The following is a 17151-nucleotide window of genomic DNA, read 5'->3' as shown; positions in this document are numbered from 1 at the left end:
TGGGAAAGGGTTTGGGGGGGAACTCTGAAAGGGTTTGGGGGGGTCCCTGAGGGGCTTGGGGGGACCCTGAAAGGGCCTGGAGGGGCTCTGAAAGGGTTTGGGGAGACCCTGAAAGGGTTTGGGGGAGATCCTGAAAGTGTTTGGAGGTCCCTGAAAGGGTTTGGGGGACCCTGAAAGGACCTGGGGAGACCCTGAAGGGGCTTGAGGGTCCCTGAAGGGGCTTGGGGAGACCCTGAAAGGATTTGGGGGGATCTTGAAAGGGCTTGGGGGCCCCTAAGGGGGCCTGGGGGGATCCTGAAGGGCTTGGGGGGATCCTGGAAGGGTTTGGGGGGACTCTGAGGGGGCTTGGGGGGAGGGGGAAAGGGCTTGGGAGATCCTGAAAGGGTTTAGGGGGGACCCTGAAAGGGCTTGGGGGGGATCCTGAAAGGGTTTGGGGGGGATCCTGGAAGGGTTTGGGGGGATCCTGAGCGGGGCTTGGGGGGAGGGGGAGAGGGCTTGGGGGGATCCTGGAAGGGTTTGGGGGATCCTGAAAGGGCTTGGGGGAGGGGAAAAGGGCTTGGGGGGATCCTGGAAGGGTTTGGGGGATCCTGAAGGGGTTTGGGGGGATCCTGAGGGGGCTTGGGGGTCCCTGAAAGGACTTGGGGGAGGGGGAAAGAGCTTGGGAGATCCTGAAAGGGTTTGGGGGGACCCTGAAAGGGCTTGGGGGAGGGGGAAAGGGTTTGGGGGGAACTCTGAAAGGGTTTGGGGGTCCCTGAGGGGGCTTGGGGGGACCCTGAAAGGGCCTGGAGAGGCTCTGAAAGGGTTTGGGGAGACCCTGAAAGGGTTTTGGGGGATCCTGAAAGGCTTGGAGGTCCCTGAAGGAGTTTGGGGGGGACCCTGAAAGGGTTTGGGGGGACCCTGAAAGGGCCTGGGGAGATCCTGAAACGTTTGGGGGGACCCTGGAAGGGTTTGGGGGTCCCTGAAGGGTTTGGGGGGACCTTGGAAGGGTTTGGGGAGCACAGGAACAGGGAGGGAAATGGGGAGGGGCGCGTTCCCCACTGTGTCTGTGTGGGGAGGGGGCTCTGAAAGAGCAGGGGCAGCGCCTGGAAGGGATAAACGGGGACCCAGGGTGGGGGGAGACGTGCTGGGACCCCCCAGGGGATCCTGTGGGGGGTGGGTGGGTTTGGGACTCCCCCAGACCCTCCTGAGCCCCCCTGAACCCCCCAACTCAGGGCCAGGCCACCGACATCGCCATCCAGGCCGAGGAGATCCTGCAGCTGAAGCGCCAGATCAACGGGCTCTACGCCAAGCACACGGGGCAGCCGCTGCCCGTCATCGGTGAGGGACCCCCCAAAGCCCCCCAGGACCCCCCCAGATTGCCCAGAGGTGCCCCTGACCCCCCTGTGCCTCCCCAGAAGCCGCCATGGAGCGGGACCGGTACCTGAGCCCGGTGGAGGCGCAGGAATTCGGGCTCCTGGACCAGGTTCTGGTGCATCCCCCGCCCCGCGGCGAGGACGAGCCCCGGCTGGTGCAGAAGGAGCCCCCCAACAGCCCCTCTGCGCCCCCCCAAATCCCCCCAGCGTCCTGAGGCTGCTCCTGGCAGCGCTGGGGGAAGGTTTTTAGAGTGAGGGAGGGGGCTCCGGGAGCCGTGTGTGGAAATAAAGGGCTCTGGAACCCCAGGGAGTCCTGCAGGGATTTTGGGAGAGGCGATGGAGGGGGAGCAAGGAGGGAGCCGTGGGGGGAGGAGAGGGAGGGTTTGGGGGACACGGGAGCGTTTGTGGGGTGTGTGAATTATTTGGGGGGGCTCGGGGGGGGGGTCTGGTTTGGGGGGCGGGGTTTCTTTGGGGGGGGGGGCATTGACGGTATCGGGACCCCCCCGGGCCGAGTCCTCCGGGCCGCCAGGGGGGCGCCCGCCGCTGTCCCGCCATGCACCGCGCGCGCGGCCTGTGCGGCCCGGGGCTCTCCGCGGCTCTCGGGGGGTCCCGGGCGCTCTCGGGGGGTCCCGGGCCCGGTTCGGGGGGTCCCGGGCCCGGTTCGGGGGGTCCCGCGCGGGGTTTGGGCCCCGAGGCCGAGGCGGACCCGGCGCTGCTCCGCTCCAGCAGCCCCGAGCTGTCCCGGCGGCTCGCGGGCTCGCCCTGGTCCGCGGCGGCTTCGTGAGCGAGGCGGAGGCGGCGGAGCTGCTGCGGGAGGTGGAGCCGGGGCTGGGCCGGGGGCGGTACCAGAGCGACCACTGGGACCGGGTGAGGGGCTCGGGGGGATTCCTGAGGGGGGGGCCGGTTCTGAGGTCCGGGTTAACCCCGCGCTTTGTCCCCCCCAGGCCATCAGCGGGTACCGGGAGACGGAGCGGGGCCTGCGGGGGGCGGCGGGGCGGGCGCTGCTGCTCCGGGTCACCCCCGCCTTCCCCGCCCGCCGCCCCCCCCGGCCCAGCGCCCACGTCCTGGACCTGCTGCCCGGGGGCCGGGTGGGGCCGCATGTGGACAGCGTCAAGGTGCGGGGCTGGGGCTCCCGGGAGCTTCCCGCTGGGTTTGGGGGGTCCCAGGGTGGTTTTGAGGGGTCCCAGGGGGGTTTTGAGGGGTCCCAGGGGGGTTTTGGGGGTCCCAGGGTGGTTTTGAGTGGTCCCAGGGTGGTTTTGGGGGGTCTCAGGGTGGTTTTGAGGGGTCTCAGATGTGTCTGTCCGCCCTTTGCCTCCCGCGGGGATTTCGGGGGGTTTTGGAGGTCCCAGGGTGGTTTTGAGGGGTCCCAGGGTGATTTTGAGGGGTCTCAGGGGGGTTTTGAGGGGTCCCAGGGGGGTTTTGAGGGGTCCCAGGGTGGTTTGGGGGGTCCCAAGGTGGTTTTGAGGGGTCCCAGGGTGGTTTTGAGGGGTCTCAGGGTGTTTTTGGGGGTCTCAGGGTGGTTCTGGGGGGTCTCAGGTGTGTCTGACCCCGTTTGGCTCCCGCAGTTCTGCGGCTGCACCATTGTGGGGCTGTCGCAGCTGCGGGGATTTTGGGGGCTCCCCGCTGGTTTTGGGGGTCCGAGGGTGGTTTTGAGGGGTCCCAGGGTGGTTTTGAGGGGTCTCAGGGTGTTTTGAGGGGTCTCAGGGTGGTTTTAAGGGGTCTCAGGTGTGTCTGTCCCCACTTTGGCTCCCGCAGTTCTGCGGCTGCACCATCGCGGGGCTGTCGCTGCTGGGGGGGTTTTGGGGGTCCCAGGGTGGTTTTGGGGGGTCCCAGGGTGTTTTTGGGGGTCCCAGGGTGGTTTTGAGGGGTCCCAGGGTGGTTTTGAGGGGTCTCAGGGTGTTTTTGGGGGTCTCAGGGTGATTTTCAGGGGTCTCAGGTGTGTCTGACCCCGTTTGTCTCCCGCAGTTCTGTGGCTGCACCATCGCGGGGCTGTCGCTGCTGGGGGGGGTTTTGAGTGGTCCCAGGGTGTTTTTGGGGGTCTCAGGGTGATTTTCAGGGGTCTCAGGGTGGTTTTGGGGGTCTCAGGTGTGTCTGACCCCGTTTGTCTCCCGCAGTTCTGCGGCTGCACCATCGCGGGGCTGTCGCTGCTGTCCCCCAGTGTCCTGCGGCTCCGGAGCCTGCGGGACCCCCAGGACTGGCTGGAGCTGCTGCTGGAGCCGGGGTCTCTCTACGTGCTCCGGTGGGTTTGGGGGGGCCCTGGGGACCCCTGAGGGGGTTCTGGGGACCCCTGAGTGAGGCTGAGAACCCCCTGACCCCCCGATCCCCCCCAGGGGTGCTGCCAGGTACGAGTTCACCCACGAGATCCTCCCGGACGAGGAATCGTTCTTCGGGGGGCTCCGGGTGCCGCGGGGGCGCCGGGTGGCCCTGATCTTCCGCAACGACCCCCCCGGTGAGACCCCCAAACCCCCCGGGACCCCTCACACCAGCCCCTTCTGGGGTACCTTGTAACAGCCCCCCAAATTCCCCTGAAGACCCCAAACCGCATGGGGAGCCCCCAAACCCCACCTGGCGTGTCCAAAACCCACCAGGGACACCCCAAAATCCCCCCAGGACCCCCTGAACATCCCCAGGGACCCCCAAAGACCCTCCAAAGCCCCCCCTGACCGTCGCCGTTTCCCCCTCACCCCAGAGACGCCTCCGGAGCCTCTCAGCGACCTCCCGGCGTTTATTGAGGACCCCCAGGACCCTCCAGCCCCCAAATGAGCCCCCAATAAACAGCGATTCCCCCACACTCGGCTCTTGGGGGGCTCTTCTGGGGGCTCTTGGAGGGGGAGGAGCTTTTGGGGAACCCCCAAACCCCCCCGAGCCGACAGCCGGGGGGAGCTTTTGGGGGTGGGATGGTTGGAGGGACCCCCAACGCCCCCCCCACAGACGGGGAGGAGTTTTGGGGGGGGAGTTTTGGGGGGGAGTTTTAAGGGGGGAGTTTTGGGGGGGAGTTTTGAGGGAGGAGTTTTAAGGGGGGAGTTTTGGGGGGGGAGTTTTAAGGGGGGAGTTTTGGGGGGGAGTTTTAGGGGAAGAGTTTTAGGGGGGAGTTTTAAGGGGGGAGTTTTAGGGGGGGAGTTTTGGGGGGGAGTTTTGGGGGGGAGTTTTGAGGGGGGAGTTTTAGGGGGGGAGTTTTAGGGGGGGAGTTTTAAGGGGGGAGTTTTAAGGGGGGAGTTTTGGGGGGGAGTTTTAAGGGGGGAGTTTTAAGGGGGGAGTTTTAAGGGGGGATTTTTTGGGGGGAGTTTTAAGGGGGGAGTTTTGGGGGGGGGAGTTTTGGGGGGGGATTTTTGGGGAGTTTTAAGGGAGGAGTTTTAGGGGGGAGTTTTAAGGGGGGAGTTTTGGGGGGGAGTTTTAAGGGGGGAGTTTTGGGGGGGGAGTTTTGGGGGGGAGTTTTAGGGGGGAATTTAGGGGGGGAGTTTTGGGGGGGAGTTTTGAGGGGGGGGAGTTTTAAGGGGGGAGTTTTAGGGGGGAGTTTTGGGGGGGAGTTTTAAGGGGGAAGTTTTAGGGGAGGAGTTTTAAGGGGGGAGTTTTGGGGGGGAGTTTCGGGGGGGGAGTTTTGGGGGGGAGTTTTGGGGGGGGAGTTTTAAGGGGGGAGTTTTAAGGGAGGAGTTTTAGGGGGGAGTTTTGGGGGGGGGAGTTTTGGGGGAGCTGTTTTGGAGTCACTTGGGGCAGCCTCGGGGGGGTCGGGGGTGATTTGGGTCGGGGGTCTCACCCCAGGCAGGCGCAGGCCCCCGCCGAGAGCCGCGGCAGCCGCTGCCAGCGCAGCCCCGAGTCCAGGAACGCCACGTCCTCGTAGCGGGTGGGGCGGCAGCAGGGGCCCCCCCCGGGCCCCCCCGGGCCCAGCACGGCCCCCAGCGCCAGCCCGTGCAGGGTGGGGGGCGCGGGGCAGCCCCCCCCGCAGTAGCGGAACACCACGGTCTCGGGGGAGGGGTAACCCAGCCCCAGAGCCCCCACCCCAACCGAGACACTGCGCAGCCCGCACGGGGGGGCGGCCGGGGGGGGCGCGGGGGGGGCGCGGCAGGGCCCGGGCAGGAGGAGGAGGAGGAGGAGGAGGAGGAGGAGGAGGAGGAAGGAGCAGCAGCGTCCCAGCCTCGCCATCCTGAGCCCCCTCCCTCCGAGAATCGGCCCCGAGGGAATTTATGGGGTGCGGAGGGGGAGGGTCTTGGGGAGGGGGAGGGGGAGGAGGAGGGGGAGGGGGGAGGGGGGGGTTAACCCTGAACTCCCCAAGGAGGGGGCACTGACCCCCCCCACCCCCCCCCCCCAGGGGAAATTTGGGGGAGGGGAATTTTAATTGGGATGGGACAATTAGTGGGAACACCATCACCCCAAAGCTGGGGGGGGTGAGACCCCCGGGACCCCCCCAGGGGTTTGGGGAAGGCATTTGGAGAGTGGAGACCCCCCCCCATAGCAAAGGGGGGGAGTGAGACCCCCAGAACCCCCAGACTGTGGGGGTGTGATGGAGACCCCCACCAGAAAAACAGCTGGGGGGGGTTGGGGGTCTCAATCCGCTCCCCAGGAGCCCCCCACCCCCAAATAACTGGGGCCCCCCCAAACAACTGCCCAACTCCCCAGGGCTGTGCTGGGGAAAAACCCCCTGGGGGAGGGCGGGAATTCGCCCCGACCCCAAATTTTGGGAATTTTGCCCCAAAAGAAGGGGGTTCATAGGGGGATTAATATTGGGGGGAGCCCAGAGCGCTCCTGGGGGGGTGGAACATTCCAGCACTGTGGGGAGTGTGAGCCTGGCACAAAGCAGAGGAAAAAAAGCCTAAAAATAGCAAAGCATCCAAATTCTGACCCAAAAAAGCCACGGAGGTTGGAGGGGGGGAGGCTCTTCCCTGCCCCACCCTGAGACATTCCAGGGCCCCCCCAGATTCCTGGGGAGGGTTTTGAGTTTGTTGAGGGGAATTTGGGGCAGGGGATGGGGGGCAGGAAGGGGCAGAGCAGGGGGTCTGGAATGGGGGGCAGGGATTGGGAAAATGGGGAGGGGGTCCCGTGGGATTTGGGGAGGATCCTCCTGGATTTTGGGGTCCCTGTCCTGGAGATGCCTCTAAAGGAACTGGGATGGCTCTGGGGGGTCCCTGTGGGGTTTGGGGATGTGTCTGGGGCTCGGGGGTCCTGGGGCTTGGGGGGGTCCCCTGGCTTGGGGGTCCCGTGGGTTGGGGGGGTCCCGTGGGTCAGGGGGGGGTCCCATGGCTCGGGGTTCCCCTGGCTCAGGGGTGCCGTGACTCAGGGGTCCCCTGGCTCGGGGGTCCCGTGTTTTGGGGGTCCCGTGGCTTGGGGGGGGTCTCATGGCTCGGGGGTCCCGTGACTCAGGGGTCCTGTAACTTGGGGGTCCCGTGGCTCGGGGGGGTTCCCGTGGCCCGGGGGTCCCATCATTTGGGGGTCCCCTGGCTCGGGGGTCCCATGGGTCAGGGGGTCCCGTGGGTCAGGGGGGGGTTCCCATGGCTCGGGGTTCCCCTGGCTCAGGGGTGCCGTGACTCAGGGGTCCTGTAACTCGGGGGTCCTGTGACTTGGGGGTCCTGTGGCTCAGGGGTCCCCTGGCTCGGGGGTCCCGTGGCTCGGGGGTCCCCTGGCTCGGGGGTCCTGTGACTTGGGGGTCCCGTGGCTCGGGGGGGTCCCCTGGCTCGGGGGTCCTGTGGGTCGGGTGTCCCGTGGCTTGGGGGTGCCCTGGCTTGGGGGTCCCGTGGGTCAGGGGGTCCCGTGGCTCGGGGGGGTTCCCATGGCTCGGGGGTCCCCTGGCTCAGGGGTCCCGTGGCTCAGGGGTCCTGTAACTCGGGGGTCCTGTAACTTGGGGGTCCCGTGTTTTGGGGGTCCCGTGGCTCGGGGGTCCCATAGCTCAGGGGGGGTCCCGTGTTTCGGGGGGGGTCCCCTGGCTCAGGGGGGGTCCCGTGTTTTGGGGGTCCCCTGGCTCAGGGGGGGTCCCGTGTTTCGGGGGTCCCATAGCTCAGGGGGGTCCCGTGTTTCGGGGGGGGTCCCATAGCTCAGGGGGGTCCTGTGTTTCAGGGGTCCCATAGCTCAGGGGGGGTCCCGTGTTTCGGGGGTCCCCTGGCTCAGGGGGGGTCCCGTGTTTCGGGGGGGGTCCCATAGCTCAGGGGGGTCCTGTGTTTCAGGGGTCCCATAGCTCAGGGGGGTCCTGTGTTTCGGGGGTCCCGTAGCTCGGGGGGGTCCCGTGTTTCGGGGGGGGTCCCATAGCTCAGGGGGGTCCTGTGTTTCGGGGGTCCCATTAGCTCAGGGGGTGTCCCGTGTTTCGGGGGTCCCGTGTTTGGGGGTCCCTACTCCTTGAGGAAGAAGTGCATCTTGTCAGCGATGAGTTTGCGCTCGGGGTCCAGGCGCTTCAGCAGCTGCGCCAGGGCGTTGACGGTGGCGTCGCTGCTCAGCCCCGTGCGCTTGGTCTGGAACTTCTTGAGCAGGTCCTTGGTGGTCATGGGCTTCCGGGACAGGTACCGGCGCACGGCCTCCTCCGTCAGCTGCACCTCCCTGCGGGGCCGGGGCTCAGTGGGGCCGGGCTCACCGGGGTCCTGCAGCCCCGGGGGGTCCTGCAGCCCCCCGAGCCCCGCGGGGTCCCACAGCCCCCCGGGGTCCCGCAGCCCCCCAAGCCCCCCTGGGTCCTGCAGCCCCCCGGGGTCCCACAGCCCCCCGAGCCCCCCGAGCCCCCCTGGGTCCTGCAGCCCCCCGAGCCCCCCGAGCCCCCCGAGCCCCCCGGGGTCCCGCAGCCCCCTGAGCCCCCCGGGGTCCCGCAGCCCCCCGAGCCCCCAGCAGCCCCCTGAGCCCCCAGCAGCCCCCTGAGCCCCCAGCAGCCCCCCAGGGTCCCGCAGCCCCCCAAGCCCCCAGCAGCCCCCCGAGCCCTCAGCAGCCCCCCGAGCCCCCAGCAGCCCCCCAGGGTCCCGCAGCCCCCTGAGCCCCCCAGGGTCCCGCAGCCCCCCGAGCCCCCAGCAGCCCCCCGAGCCCCCAGACTCACCCGCTGCTCGGGGTCGACTTCCCGGAGTGGGGCTGGGGCGTGGATTTGCCCGAGGGGGGTCCCGGCTCCGCCTTCAGCCGCTTCTGGGGAGGGGGCTCCGACCCCCCCGGGGTTGGCCGGCGGCCTGGGGGAGATCAGGAGCTCAGGGGGGCTTTGGGGGGTCCCCAGGAGGGAGCTGGGAATTGTCGCCGCTCCACAGTGTCCCTGTGACCCCTCCCCGAGTGTCCCCCACCCCCTCAAAAGTTCACCCTGAGACCCCTCAATCCCCCCCCGATTCCCCAACCCCCCCCCAGCACTCCTGGACCCCCTTCAGTGTCTGCCAGCCCCCAAAACCCCTCCTGGGACCACCAAAACCCCTCCCGGGACCCCCAAAACCCCTCCTGGGACCCCCGAAACCCCTCCTGGGACCCCCAAAACCCCTCCCGGGACCCCCAAAACCCCTCCCGGGACCCCCAAAACCCCTTCCAGGTCGCCCAAAACCCCTCCTGGGACCCCAAAACCTCTCCTGGGACCCCCAAAACCCCTCCCGGGACCCCCAAAACCCCTCCTGGGACCCCCAAAACCCCTCCCTGGACCCCCAAAACCCCTCCTGGGACCCCCAAAACCCCTCCCAAGTCCCCCAAAGCCCCTCCCGGGACCCCCAAAACCCCTCCTGGGACCCCCAAAGCCCCTCCCGGGACCCCCAGCCCTGTCCCACACCTCCCTCTATCCCCCCCAGCCTCCAGCCTCCCCCCCAGACCCCCCAGCCCCCCAACCTTGCTCCAGCCTGGCCGCCGCAGCCCGAAGGGTCCCCCCGGTGCCCCCCGAGTCCGTGGGGGTCCCGGGCCGGGAGCCCCCCCTGGAGCTGCTGCCCGAGGCCCTGCGCTCCCGTTTGGGGGGGGTCTTCTTCTTCTGAGGGGGGAGAGGAAGAGGAAGGGCTCAGGGGGTGTCCAGTTCCCCTGTGGGACCCCCGGAGGGAGGAGACCCCCCCTCACCGCCATGAAGAGCGCCGAGGACGTTTCGCTGTCGATGTCGCTCTCCTCCGACGTCTGCGACTCATCGCTGCTTTCTGGGGGTTTGATCCCGTCACAATCCCGCTTTTCTGGCTGTTTCCCCCCGATTCCCGCTGGGGGGAGGGGTCTTACCCCTCTTTTTCTTCTTCTCCTGGGGGGTGGGGGTCGCTTTTCCCTCCTCTTCCTCCTCCTTCTCCTCTGCCTTCTCCTCCTCGCTCTCCTCGCTGCTCTCGCTCGCCTCGTCGATGCCTTTGTTAGGGGGGATCCTGAGGATCCTGGACCCCAAAAAATCCCCCCCTTGGACCCCAAACCCCCTCAGGAATTAAGAATGGGGTCCCAAGCCCGTCCCCAACTCCACCTTTTGGGCCTTCCTCCTCCTCCTTGGGCGCTTTGGCTTTGCCCGTCTCTTCCTCGCCGGAGCTGCTGCAGGACAAGGAGGGGATTGGGGAGCACAGGAGGGGCTTGGTGGGATTTGGGGATCCCTGTGGGGGTTCTGGGGGTCCCAGGGAGGATTTCAGCATCCCTGGGGGGGTCTGGGGGGGACACTTTAGGTGGGAAGTGCGATTGGGAGCATCACAGGGGGTCCCCACGCCCCCAAAATCCCTCCCAAAAATCACAAGCCCCCCACTGTGGTCCCCAAAATCCACCCAGAAACTCCCAAACCCACCCAGGACCCCCCAAAACCCCCCCCAAGGACCCCCAGAACGCCCCCAGCCCCACCTGGAGCCGTCAGACATGTAATCCACCTCCTGGCCCTCGAAGTCGCCGTCGTCGCTGTCCTCGAGGGCTTCGTCCTCAGAGCCCTTCCTGCCCTTCCTCCTCTTCCTCTTGGGGTGCCCCCCGGCAGCCTTCGGCCTCGCCGCCTTCTCCCCTGGGGGTTCCAGGGTCTGAGGGGCTTTTGGGGGGATCTGGGGGGGATTCTGTGCCTTTGGGGCATTTGAGAGGCACCTCTGGATTTGGGGTGGTTTGGGGGGATCCAGGGGAGGGTTTGGGGGCTTTAGGGGGGATTTCTGTGGGGTTTTAGGCAGATTTTGGGGTCCCCTCCTCACTCTCGGTGTCTCCTCTCAGAACAGGGATATTTTGGGGGGATTTTGGAGAGATGTGAGGAGGATTTGAGGGGGATTCTGTGGATTTTGGAGATGTGAGGAGGATTTGGGGGCACTTTGAGGGGGTTTCTGTGGGATTTTGGAGATGTGAGGAGGATTTGAGGGGGATTCTGTGGGGTTTTGGAGATGTGAGGAGGATTTGGGGGCACTTTGAGGGGGATTCTGTGGGGTTTTGGGATTTCCCCTCTCACCCTCAGCCTCGCTGCCCTCGCTCTCCTCGGAGCTGAGCTCCAGATCCTCCTCCAGGTCGTGGATCCGGAGCCCCCCGCCCTTGCCTGGAGCCTTCCTCCCCTTGTCTTTGTCCTCCTCCTCCTCGTCCTGGTCCCGCAGGCGCCGCTGCTGCATGATGCTGAAGTGGTTCAGCACCTTGTTCCTCCTGGGGGGATTTGGGGGGGCTCAGTGGGGATTTGGGGGGGCTCACAGGGGCTGGGGGGGCTGGACACGAATTTGGGGTGCGTGGGAGGATGTTTGGGGGGGACTTGGAGGGGACCTGAGTGGATTTAGGGGGCTTGGGGGAGTCTTCAAAGGGATTTGAGGGTCTGGGAGAATATTTGGGGGGCACCTGAGCAGTCTTGGGGGGGATTTGGGGGGTGCTCTGAGGGGCCTGGGGAGGAGCTGAGGGAGCTCTGAGGGGATTTGGGAGGGTCTTGGGGAGAAATTTGGGGGGGCTGGGGATGGTCTGGAAGGGGATCTGGGGGGGCTGGGAGAGAATTTGGGGGAGCTGGGAGGGGATTTAGAGTTTGGGAGGGGATTTAGAGTTCGGGAGGGGATTTAGAGTTTGGGAGGGGATTTAGAGTTCGGGAGGGGATTTAGAGTTTGGGAGGGGATTTAGAGTTCGGGAGGGGATTTAGAGTTTGGGAGGGGATTTAGAGTTTGGGAGGGGATTTTGGGTCTCCCCCGTGGGCTCTGGGGTCCCTGCCCAGGCTTTGGGGCGTCACCTCTCCCACTCCTCCTCGGCCTCCTCGGCCGTCAGGGTGCGGTGCCGGGCCAGGGGGGTGAAGTTGTACCAGTTCCGCACCGGGAAGGCCTCGAAGGCGCCGTCGGGGCACTGGGTGAAGACGTAGTAGGAGGCGTTTTCTGTCACCCCGCCCTTCTTCACCCCCCGGAACCTGCGAGAGCGGGATCAGCACCCCAAAATCCCCCAAAGCCCCGTTCCCCTCCCTGTTCCCTCCCTTCCCACCCCATCCCCATCCCCTCTCACTTCCTGCCGCTCTTGCCGTTGACGCGCAGCAGCCAGGGCTGGTCCTCGGCGCGGAATTCCCGCAGGACGATCCCGTATTTCTTCCTCCGCGCCTCCTCGCGCAGCTTGCGGTGGAACTCGCTGCCGGCGCCCGACTCGGGCAGCTCCTCCTCGGCGTAGATTCGCTTGTTGCTCATGTCCCGCTCCATCCGCGCCTGCACAGAGCTCGGGCTTGGTGCTGATCCCAGAGACCCCGAATCCCCGCGATCCCAGAGACCCCAAATCCCTGCGACCCCAAATCCCCGCGATCCCAGACACCCCAAATCCCCGTGATCCCAGAGACCCCAAATCCCCGCGATGCCAGAGACCCCAAATCCCCGCGATGCCAGAGACCCCAAATCCCTGCGACCCCAAATCCCTGTGACCCCAGAGACCCCAAATCCCCGCGATGCCAGAGACCCCAAATCCCCGCGACCCCAGAGACCCCAAATCCCTGCGACCCCAAATCCCTGTGACCCCAGAGACCCCAAATCCCCGCGATGCCAGAGACCCCAAATCCCCGCGACCCCAGACACCCCAAATCCCTGCGATCCCAGAGACCCCAAATCCCCGTAATCCCAGAGACCCCAAATCCCCGTAATCCCAGAGACCCCAAATCCCCGTGACCCCAGAGACCCCAAATCCCCGTGACCCCAGACACCCCAAATCCCCGCGACTCCGGACACCCCAAATCCCCGCGATGCCAGAGACCCCAAATCCCCGCGATCCCAGAGACCCCAAATCCTGGCTGGAGCCACACTGGGAGTGATGGGAGCCCTGCACCCACGATGGGAGCCCTGCACCCACAATGGGAGCCCTGCACCCACCATGGGGGCCCTGCACCCGTGATGGGGGTCCTGCACCCCCAGGGCTCAGAGCTCCCCAGCCCAGTGGGAGTGATGGGGGCCCTGCACCCGCCATGGGAGCCCTGCAACCCCGGACCTCAGCACTCCCCAGCCCAGCAGGAGCAGCACTGGGAGCAGCACTGGGAGCAGTGAGAATGATGAGGGTCCTGCACCCCGAGCTCAGCTCTCCCCAGCCCAGCAGGAGCACTGGGAGCACTGGGAGTGATGAGGGTCCTGCACCCCGATCTCAGCTCTCCCCAGCCCAGCAGGAGCAGCAGGAGCAGTGAGAGTGATGAGGGTCCTGCACCCCTGATCTCAGCTCTCCCCAGCCCAGCAGGAGCAGCACTGGGAGCAGCACTGGGAGCACTGGGAGTGATGAGGGTCCTGCACCCCTGATCCCAGCTCTCCCCAGCCCAGCAGGAGCAGCAGGAGCAGTGGGAGTGATGAGGGTCCTGCACCCTGATCTCAGCTCTCCCCAGCCCAGCAGGAGCAGTGCTGGGAGCAGTGAGAATGATGAGGGTCCTGCACCCCGAGCTCAGCTCTCCCCAGCCCAGCAGAAGGAGCAGGAGCAGTGCTGGGAGCAGCAGGAGCAGTGAGAATGATGAGGGTCCTGCACCCCGATCTCAGCTCTCCCCAGCCCAGCAGGAGCAGCAGGAGCAGTGCTGGGAGCACTGGGAGTGATGAGGGTCCTGCACCCCGAGCTCAGCTCTCCCCAGCCCAGCAGGAGCAGCACTGGGAGCAGTGGGAGCAGTGAGAATGATGAGGGTCCTGCACCCCGATCCCAGCTCTCCCCAGCCCAGCAGGAGCAGCAGGAGCTGTGCTGGGAGCAGTGAGAATGATGAGGGTCCTGCACCCCCTGATCCCAGCTCTCCCCAGCCCAGCAGGAGCAGCACTGGGAGCAGTGGGAGCAGTGAGAATGATGAGGGTCCTGCACCCCGATCCCAGCTCTCCCCAGCCCAGCAGGAGCAGCACCAGCAGCAGTGCTGGGAGCAGTGAGAATGATGAGGGTCCTGCACCCCGATCCCAGCTCTCCCCAGCCCAGCAGGAGCAGCACCAGCAGCTGCCTCACCTGTGCCCAGGTGCTCAGGGTCACTCTGTCGGCGCTGTTGAAGGCCATGATGTTGTAGCGCTTTGGGGTGTTCCTGGGGCAGGGAAAACTCCTCAGATCCCCCCTGAGACCTCAAAACAACCCCCAAAACAACCCCCGAGCCCCCCAAAACCCCCGAGCCCCCCAAAACAGCCCCTGAGACCCCCAAAACAACCCCCGAGCCCCCCAAAACAGCCCCCGAGCCCCCCAAAACAACCCCCGAGACCCCCAAAACAACCCCCGAGCCCCCCAAAACAACCCCCGAGACCCCCAAAACCCCTGAGCCCCCCAAAACAGCCCCCGAGACCCCCAAAACAACCCCCGAGACCCCCAAAACAACCCCCAAAACAGCCCCCGAGCCCCCCAAAAGAGCCCCCGAGCCCCCCAAAACAGCCCCCGAGCCCCCCAAAACAACCCCCGAGACCCCCAAAACAGCCCCCGAGCCCCCCAAAACAGCCCCCGAGCCCCCAAATCTCCCCCGAGACCCCCAAAACAGCCCCCGAGCCCCCAAATCTCCCCCGAGCCCCCCAAAACAACCCCTGAGCCCCCCAAAACAGCCCCCGAGCCCCCCAAAACAGCCCCCGAGCCCCCCAAAACAGCCCCCGAGCCCCCCAAAACAGCCCCCGAGACCCCCAAAACAACCCCTGAGCCCCCCAAAACAACCCCCGAGACCCCCAAAACAGCCCCCGAGACCCCCAAAACAGCCCCCGAGCCCCCCAAAACAGCCCCCGAGCCCCCCAAAACAGCCCCCGAGCCCCCCAAAACAGCCCCCGAGCCCCCCAAAACAGCCCCCGAGCCCCCCAAAACAGCCCCCGAGACCCCCAAAACAGCCCCCGGGCCCCCCAAAACCCCTGAGCCCCCCAAAACAGCCCCCGAGCCCCCCAAAACAGCCCCCGAGACCCCCAAAACAACCCCTGAGCCCCCCAAAACAACCCCCGGGCCCCCCAAAACAACCCCCGGGCCCCCCAAAACAGCCCCCGAGACCCCCAAAACAGCCCCCGGGCCCCCAAATCTCCCCCGAGACCCCCAAAACAGCCCCCGAGCCCCCCAAAACAGCCCCCGAGCCCCCCAAAACAACCCCCGAGCCCCCCAAAACAACCCCCAAAACAGCCCCCGAGCCCCCCAAAACAACCCCCGAGCCCCCCAAATCTCCCCCGAGACCCCCAAAACAGCCCCCGAGCCCCCCAAAACAACCCCCGGGCCCCCCAAAACAGCCCCCGAGCCCCCCCCAGCCCCATCACACCACCTGAGACCCCTCCAAACCTCCCCCAGAGCTCCAGACCACCCTAAACCCCCCAAATCTCCCCCAAATTCCCCCCGAGCCCCCCCAAACCAGCTGAGAACCCCCCAAATCCGACACCCCCAAATCTCCCCGAGCCCCCCGCTGTCCCCAAACCCTTCCCGACCCCCCGAGCCCCCCCGAGCCCCCCGAGCCCCCCACTCACTTGGGCACCCTGACCACGTACTCGGTCACCACCTGGGAGCTGCTGCCCTGCGGGACAAGGGGGGGGTTTGGGGGGTCCCTGGGGAAATTGGGGGCGTCCCAGGGGCATTCGGGGAGGGGTCCCCAGGAGGGATTTTGGGGGTGAAGGGTTTGAGGAGGTTCAGGGGGGTCCCGGGGAGGGTTTTTGGGACCCCCCGGACTCACCAGCGAGGCCATCCCGGGGGCGAGAGGGGGCGCGGGCCCAGATGCGGCTCAGGGGAGGCTCCTGAGGGGAAAGGGGGGGGGTCAGGGCCTGGGGACCCCCAAAGCCGGGATCTCTTCAAAGTGGGGACCCCTCAAACCCCCCGCAGGTCCCTCCCAAGCCCCCCAGGACCCCCCAAACCCCCCCCGGGCCCCCCCGGCCCCACCGCCCGCTCCGGCTCCGCTTCCCGCCCGGACAGGAAACCCGCGTCACGTGACCGGAAACACGAACCCACGTGACCGGAAATGCCTCGCCGATGCGTCACCATGGCAACCGCGCGGCCCAGCCCCAAACTCCGCAATTTTCATTTCCAGTCCCCCCAAAACCTTCAAATTTCACCCCAAAAACTCTTCATTCACCCCAGCACCCACACCCCCGCCGCTTTTTATATCCCCAAACCCCCTCTCACCCGCCCCCCCCCCCCCCAAATCGTGCTTTTCCCCCATTTTCCCTGAGGGCAAAACCGCGAGTGGTTTTTGTTCCGTTTATTTGTGAAGTTAAAAACAAGCGGTAAAAAGTAAAAACTTTGAGCCTTCGGTGGTCGGAGTTTTCCAGACGCTCCGGAACGACACGGACAGGGCGGGGGGGGGCGGCCGGGGGGGTTTGGGGACCCCCGGGGGGGTTTGGGGAGGATTTGGGGACCCCCGGGGGGATTTGGGGACCCCCGGGGGGATTTGGGGAGGATTTGGGGACCCCCGGGGGGGTTTGGGGAGGATTTGGGGACCCCCGGGGGGGTTTGGGGAGGATTTGGGGACCCCCGGGGAGGATTTGGGGACCCCCGGGGGGGTTTGGGGACCCCCGGGGGGGTTTGGGGAGGATTTGGGGACCCCCAGGGGGGATTTGGGGACCCCCGGGGGGGTTTGGGGACCCCCGGGGGGGTTTGGGGAGGATCTGGGGACCCCCGGGGAGGATTTGGGGACCCCCGGGGGGGTTTGGGGAGGATTTGGGGACCCCCGGGGAGATTTGGGGACCCCCGGGGGGGATTTGGGGAGGATTTGGGGACCCCCGGGGGGGATTTGGGGACCCCCGGGGGGGTTTGGGGAGGATTTGGGGACCCCCGGGGGGGATTTGGGGACCCCCAGGGAGGTTTGGGGACCCCCGGGGGGGGTTTGGGGACCCCCGGGGGGCTCGGGGGGGTCTCGGGGGGTCCCCAGGGGGGGTTGGGGGCCCTTGGGCTCCCCGGGTGGCGTCTGGGGGTCCCCAGGAGGGGACGGGAGGGTTTTTGGGGGGGGTTTTGGGGTCCCGGGGGGGTTTTGGGGGGTCCCCAGCGGCTCCCAGGAATGTTCCAGCGGCTCTGGGGGGGTCTGGGGGGACACGGGGGGCGGGGAGGGGGGGGGGGACCCTCCCCCGGGGGGATTTTGGGGGGGTCGTGGGGGGGGACCCCTCCCCCAGGAGGATTTTGGGGGGTCCCTGGGGGGATTTTGGGGGGTCCTGGGGGGGGGGGGGCCCCTCCCGGGGGGATTTTGGGGGGTCGTTGGGGAGGGACCCTCCCCCAGGAGGGTTTTGGGGGGTCGTGGGGGATTTTGGGGGGGTCGTGGGGGGGGACCCCTCCCCCAGGAGGATTTTGGGGGGTCGTTGGGGAGGGACCCTCCCCCGGGGCGGTTTTGGGGGGTCCTGGGGGATTTTGGGGGGTCCCCGGGGGGATTTTGGGGGGTCGTGGGGGGGGGGCCCTCCCCGGGGGGATTTTGGGGGGTCCTGGGGGGGGAACCCCTCCCCCAGGAGGATTTTGGGGGGTCCCCAGGAGGATTTTGGGGAGTCCTGGGGGATTTTGGGGGGTCCTGGGGGGGAGACCCTCCCCAGGAGGATTTGGGGGGTCCTGGGGGGGGGGGGGCCCGCCCTCGGGGGGATTTTGGGGGGTCCTGGGG

The 17151-nt window shown here is 67.0% G+C and overlaps 4 protein-coding genes across 5 annotated transcripts; 2 read left to right on the top strand and 2 right to left on the bottom strand.

Annotated features, from left to right (window-relative positions):
- Window positions 1-1188: 1188 nt before the first annotated feature.
- Window positions 1189-1629, top strand: LOC131574344 (ATP-dependent Clp protease proteolytic subunit, mitochondrial-like; the record flags this gene model as incomplete). Its single annotated transcript, XM_058828780.1, has 2 exons — window positions 1189-1317; window positions 1395-1629. Coding segments are annotated over 2 exons (302 nt in total), but the record flags the coding sequence as incomplete, so codon positions are not given.
- Window positions 1630-1688: 59 nt separating this feature from the next.
- On the top strand, window positions 1689-4141 carry LOC131574342 (alpha-ketoglutarate-dependent dioxygenase alkB homolog 7, mitochondrial-like). Its single transcript, XM_058828778.1, has 6 exons — window positions 1689-1713; window positions 1882-2219; window positions 2297-2467; window positions 3467-3591; window positions 3683-3801; window positions 4042-4141. The coding sequence occupies exons 1-6, from the start codon at window positions 1689-1691 to the stop codon at window positions 4113-4115; spliced, it is 852 nt and encodes a 283-aa protein (XP_058684761.1). The 3' UTR covers window positions 4116-4141.
- Window positions 4142-5016: 875 nt separating this feature from the next.
- On the bottom strand, window positions 5017-5554 carry LOC131574343 (persephin-like). Its single transcript, XM_058828779.1, has one exon. The coding sequence runs from the start codon at window positions 5490-5492 to the stop codon at window positions 5103-5105; it is 390 nt and encodes a 129-aa protein (XP_058684762.1). The 5' UTR covers window positions 5493-5554; the 3' UTR covers window positions 5017-5102.
- Window positions 5555-7631: 2077 nt separating this feature from the next.
- On the bottom strand, window positions 7632-15671 carry LOC131574348 (general transcription factor IIF subunit 1-like). Of its 2 annotated transcripts, none has more exons than XM_058828783.1 (14): window positions 15453-15668; window positions 15250-15310; window positions 15047-15093; window positions 13584-13656; window positions 11652-11845; window positions 11389-11559; window positions 10642-10826; window positions 10065-10215; window positions 9703-9767; window positions 9477-9593; window positions 9327-9400; window positions 9108-9243; window positions 8353-8476; window positions 7632-7871 (listed from the first exon to the last, which is right to left on the bottom strand). In XM_058828783.1, exons 2-14 carry the CDS (start codon window positions 15259-15261, stop codon window positions 7667-7669), a joined length of 1554 nt encoding a protein of 517 aa, XP_058684766.1. In that variant the 5' UTR covers window positions 15262-15310; window positions 15453-15668; the 3' UTR covers window positions 7632-7666. The 2 variants fall into 2 exon arrangements, with proteins under 2 accessions (XP_058684766.1, XP_058684767.1); XM_058828784.1 differs by having other exon boundaries at window positions 7667-7871; window positions 9703-9764; window positions 15453-15671.
- Between the last annotated feature and the right edge of the window lie 1480 nt (window positions 15672-17151).

Source organism: Poecile atricapillus, unplaced genomic scaffold (genome assembly GCF_030490865.1).
Source record: "Poecile atricapillus isolate bPoeAtr1 unplaced genomic scaffold, bPoeAtr1.hap1 scaffold_257, whole genome shotgun sequence".
Taxonomy (NCBI): domain Eukaryota; kingdom Metazoa; phylum Chordata; class Aves; order Passeriformes; family Paridae; genus Poecile; species Poecile atricapillus.
The sequence above is the reverse complement of the archived record's forward strand: the minus strand, read 5'-3'. Positions and strand labels throughout refer to the sequence as shown.